The following is a 4,804-nucleotide window of genomic DNA, read 5'->3' as shown; positions in this document are numbered from 1 at the left end:
GTTTGCAAAAACATATTTAACAGCACAAGGGTTTTCATATATGTGCTCGACTAGCAACAAGTCATGAACTGTTGTATGCTCTGGATAGCGGTCCGGAGACAAAGGTCACAACTACTGGTATTAAGCATCTGCCTACACATAGTTAGTCCATAAATAGCCATCGGTAATCTATTGGCATTGATTTCACCTTTGGCAAAACCCTCATTTTTTAGAGCCTTAGATTGGAAATCTCACATGATTCTTCCCATGCAGAGCTTTCAGGTTACAAGGATGCAACTTGAGAAAGGAACAACAAATCACCTTCAGAAATTCTTATGACCCAGTAATCAGCCCTACAAAAGAAACGCCTCAGTCGCACAATTATGTTTGTAACTCGCAAGAAAACAGTAGCTGCCATTGATAATGCTTGAAAAGTTCATTATGTTTATAACTGCTAAACTTAAATTAGCTATCTATTTATTGAGATGAGGTTTTTCATCAATATGTGACTGTAAAACGCCTCTCAGCCTAATTAGAGAACTAATATATTATATTTGAAATTACATATCATTTTAACCATTCGTTCTTATTAGATTATCAAAATTGTTGAAAATCAAAATATTTATTCAATAATAATTTAAGCTTAATATCCATGAAAACTTGAAAATACAGAATATATACTATTAAAAAGCTCATCGATATGTTTAAAAATATTCACACTAAAATGTAAAGAAAATTTAAAACTACTCTCCAAGGTGAATATCCTTATCAATGATCTGTTGACACTTTATTAATCTAAGCTGTCATCTCTTCACTGCTAGACTTTTTTTAAAGTTACTTGCAATCATTTATCTTCGTCAAATCAATGAACAGGTCATTTTCTTTTTGTTGAAGTTACAAGAATGCAAGGGATCGTACACTTGGGTTTCATAGGCCTACTACGAATCTGAAGCTTTCACAACCAAAGGATCACTGGTTATTGGCTAAGTCTGGAATATGGAATGGGTATTTTGGGGTTTGGCAGCTGTTTGTGCAGGTTTAATTTTGTTTTTGGTGAAGATTGTAACAAGGATGTGGTGGAAGCCTTTGCAAGTGAAAAAGTTCTTTGAAGCCCAAGGAATCAGTGGCCCTCCATACAGGCTATTCTATGGGAATACCACAGATATATCCAGAATGATCGATGAGCAGAAGTCCAAACCCATGCCACTCTCACATGACATGCTCCCTCGAGTTTTTCCCCATTTACATCAGTGGAGCAGAATTTATGGTACACCTGTATTCTACATTTTTTAAAGCATCTGGCGTTTCATTCTTCATATTACTGGAATTCTTGCTTAGCACCATTGATATTTTTACATGGGTGTTGTTAGAACTTAAAATACTGGCTGGTTAGGAAGAAAAGTGAAAGATTAAAAAGAAGACTGTTGATTAATAAACTTGTTCTATCTGATATAGGTTACGATTATGTTTTCTGGTTTGGACCGAATGCTAGGTTGGTCGTTCCCCATCCTGAGCTTATTAAGGACATGTTCCACTAAATTTGACAACTATTCAAAGCTTCCGACAAATCCCCTTTCAAGACAACTGGTTGGACAGGGACTTGTGGGGTTGACAGGTGAGAAATGGGCTCGGCACAGAAAAATCATCAATCCTGCTTTCCACATGGATCTTTTGAAGGTAAGGCACTGAATGTCTGTGTTTATGTCCTAAGTTAGAACCAAAATGATATAATATAAATCGCTTTATTATAGAGAGAAATCTATCAAGTTCCACATCCTTGTGGTAAGTTCTCTGGCATTGTTTTGTTAAATACCTGTTTTGGGCATCTTTTTCTTGTCCAAAAGATTCATTCAATACTCAGTGAGCTTTGCTTTTCATTATGAACTTAACCTGCAAAATTTGGGGAGTAAATTTTGTTTGTTTAGTTGTGCTTTTGGCTCAGAGATTTTGTGAAATCGTTGTCGTGCATCGATGCTACATAACACTCTTTTCTTAAGTTGGCTTAGAAACTTTTTCAAACAGTTGTCCTGCATCAATGCTGTAAAAACTAAAAAGAAGGCTAATATTTTCTTAAAGTTTACTGTTATTAATTTTCAAACAAACCCACCTTTAGGCGAGTTCAGCTTCATTGAATCATAATGCTGTATCACTGTATGAAACAAAGAGCTAGATGTTTCAAGCTAGCCTATTTGGGCACACATCATTTTTCAGCTTTTTATCTCAATATGGAACTCAATATGATCAACTTACCTACATTTTATTTAGGAAACTTTCTAACACCTCTGACAAATTTAGCAATTATGTCTACTTTATTTAACTTTCTTGAATGGACAAATTATAGTATCCATTTACTTTGTTAGAACACATAGATATGGTCTGCCTGGTGCCACAGTAGCGGAACAGAGATTAATGATCCATCAAATATACATGTATGGTTTCAAATGGAGTATTTGAATTCTCAGTATTAAAATGATTTCTAACGTCCCATGCAACTTTATCATGGACTTTTTGTGCAGATCTTTAGGTTACTCATACAAATACTTGATATGATGCTTTTGGTATATCTAGCATACAAGAGTAGAGAAATTAGGATTAAAATGATATGATATATACATCGAAAATTTGTTTATCTTATAGAAACTATGACTGCAAAAATATACACCCTAATCTTTTAGAAGCTATGTGGATTATTTTATAAAAACTTACCTATTTTGATGTTTATAGTCAAATGTTCTGTCGTACATTGAACTTATGTATCTTGATTATAGCAGTTCTGTAAATACAGGGTATGATTCCAACAATTATTGAAAGCAGTGCCAATATGTTGGAGGAATGGAGTAAATTGGTGTTGTCAGGTGCATCGGAAATTGAAGTGCTGAAGGAGTTCCGTGAGCTCACAGCAGATATTATCGCCCGCACAGCATTTGGTAGCAGTTTTATAGAGGGAAAGGATATATTTGATATGCAGGCTAAACAGATGGTTCTTACATCTGAATTATTTCACACTGTTTATATTCCAGGTTTCAGGTGACAAACTTGAGTTTTGTGACTGTACACTTGTCAATCTGAAATTACTTAGTTGAAATGGTGATTTGTTGTTTTTTTTTTTGGTAAATCACATCAATGAATGAGTTTTATTGAAAAAACTAGTGTAATGGCAGATGAGTTACCTAATAAATGATTGCTTAACTTTAAACCCAACTGCTCAAAAGGTTTTCCAATATTTATCTAACTAGAATAAATGCCTTCGTACTTTAGCAGGGCTTATTCATTTTATGAAATTACACAGAATCTACAATTTCTTTTTGTTTCTTACATAAGTACGTAATGGGTGAAAGTGATTCCTCTCACCAGGTTTCTGCCTACTGCAAAGAACAGGTAACGTTGGAATTTGGAGATAAATATAAGAAGATGCTTAAAACAAGTTATAGATGCGAGGAAAAAGACTGCTGGAATGGAGAAAACAGGTAGCTATGGTGCCGATCTGCTTGGTTTTATGATGTCTGAGAGCAAGCAGCAGAGGAGAGTCAATGGAAAAAGTAATGCAAGCCTGAGCACGGAGGAAATAATTGATGAATGTAAGACTTTCTACTTTGGTGGTCATGAAACCACATCAGTGCTGTTGGCATGGAGTATAATATTTGTAGAATTTTGAATCTGACCTATCCTCTCTGAACCAACTGATTAGCAAACAATAACAGCAAAAAGAAGAAAAACACCAATATCTTTATTGAAGCTTAATTAAAAAATTACATAGAGGCTGTATATATAAAGAATTTGCAGTCTAGAAGAATAAATAATAACTGCAGTTCTAAATATATTCCTAGCTTTGCATGGAAAGCTACTAAGACTCTCAAACTAAAAAAAGCAAACTACTCCCTAATTAAGAATACAATAAGTGCATGCACAACATGCTTTATTTACTAAAAAACAAACTCATGCAAAAAGCAAAACTAAAAATAGTCCTAAGGATTCATGCATGCTGGAGTACATGCTTTATTTGCATGAATAAACAAAAAAAACTATTAACTAAAAATAGCTTATGCATGGTGATGAATGGATAGCTTCATGTCCAAACTGGAGTTGCATGGAGCTGCATGCTAGAGCAGCATCACTTATCAACATACTCCCCTTTGATGCTGAGAGGGCTGACAATCTTATCTCGTAGTGCTATAAACTGAGCTTTCGCAACTGTTTTGGTGAATATATCTGCTAGTTGATCCTGGGTGTTGATGTGCTTCAATTCGACATCCTTCTTTTGCACCAAATCTCGTATGAAGTGATATTTCAAATCAAAATACTTAGTTCTGCTGTGATGAACCGGATTCTTAGCTAACTTTATGGCACTCACATTGTCACAATAAATTACTATAGGCTGAATTTGTTTTTCTCCAATTTCTTCCAAAACTTTTCTGAGCCAAAGGGCTTGTGTACCTGCTGAGGTAATTGCAACATACTCTGCTTCTGTAGATGAGAGGGCAACAATACTTTGTTTTTTCGAGCTCCAGGTAATCAAACCAAAACCAAAAGAAAAACAATTTCCAGATGTAGATTTACGGTCATCCATACTACCTCCCCAATCTGAATCACTAAAGCCTACAAGATTGAACTTTTCAGAAGAGTAGTAATGAATACCAAAACTTGAATTCCCTTTCACATACCTCAAAATCCTCTTGGTTGCCTTCATATGTATTTCAGATGGATTTGTCATATACCTTGAAACAAGTGAAACTGAATAAGCAATATCTGGCCTCGTGTGGGTTAGAAACATCAAGCTCCCCACAATACTTCTGTAAGTTGTCTCATCAACTAAATCAGCACCATC

At 35.0% G+C, this 4,804-nt stretch overlaps 2 protein-coding genes across 3 annotated transcripts in view; both read left to right on the top strand.

Annotated features, from left to right (window-relative positions):
- Positions 1–882: 882 nt before the first annotated feature.
- LOC131859485 (cytochrome P450 734A1-like) lies at positions 883–3,650 on the top strand. Of its 2 annotated transcripts, none has more exons than XM_059213278.1 (4): positions 883–1,246; positions 1,435–1,656; positions 2,765–3,006; positions 3,334–3,650. In XM_059213278.1, the coding sequence occupies exons 1-4, from the start codon at positions 1,160–1,162 to the stop codon at positions 3,359–3,361; spliced, it is 579 nt and encodes a 192-aa protein (XP_059069261.1). In that variant the 5' UTR covers positions 883–1,159; the 3' UTR covers positions 3,362–3,650. The 2 variants fall into 2 exon arrangements, with proteins under 2 accessions (XP_059069261.1, XP_059069260.1); XM_059213277.1 differs by having other exon boundaries at positions 1,472–1,656; positions 3,334–3,648.
- LOC131859320 (cytochrome P450 72A397-like) overlaps positions 3,434–4,804 on the top strand; it is a 24,282-nt gene continuing 22,911 nt past the window's right edge. The window contains exon 1 of the mRNA XM_059212928.1: positions 3,434–3,557. Within this exon, the coding sequence (XP_059068911.1) occupies positions 3,434–3,557 (124 nt within the window). The remainder of the gene's footprint in view (positions 3,558–4,804) is intronic.

This window comes from Cryptomeria japonica, chromosome 10 (assembly GCF_030272615.1).
Source record: "Cryptomeria japonica chromosome 10, Sugi_1.0, whole genome shotgun sequence".
Classification (NCBI taxonomy): domain Eukaryota; kingdom Viridiplantae; phylum Streptophyta; class Pinopsida; order Cupressales; family Cupressaceae; genus Cryptomeria; species Cryptomeria japonica.
Note: the sequence above shows the minus strand (reverse complement) of the source record. Positions and strands in the feature narration are given on the sequence as shown.

Bases quoted from the DNA above. Each gene is read 5' to 3' on its own strand.
- LOC131859485 (XM_059213277.1), top strand. From the start codon at position 976: ATGGAATGGGTATTTTGGGGTTTGGCAGCTGTTTGTGCAGGTTTAATT. The intron at 1,247-1,471 runs GTACACCTGTAT...ACCGAATGCTAG, and splicing joins TCAGTGGAGCAGAATTTATG to GTTGGTCGTTCCCCATCCTG. The intron at 3,007-3,333 runs GTGACAAACTTG...TCCTCTCACCAG, and splicing joins GTTTATATTCCAGGTTTCAG to GTTTCTGCCTACTGCAAAGA.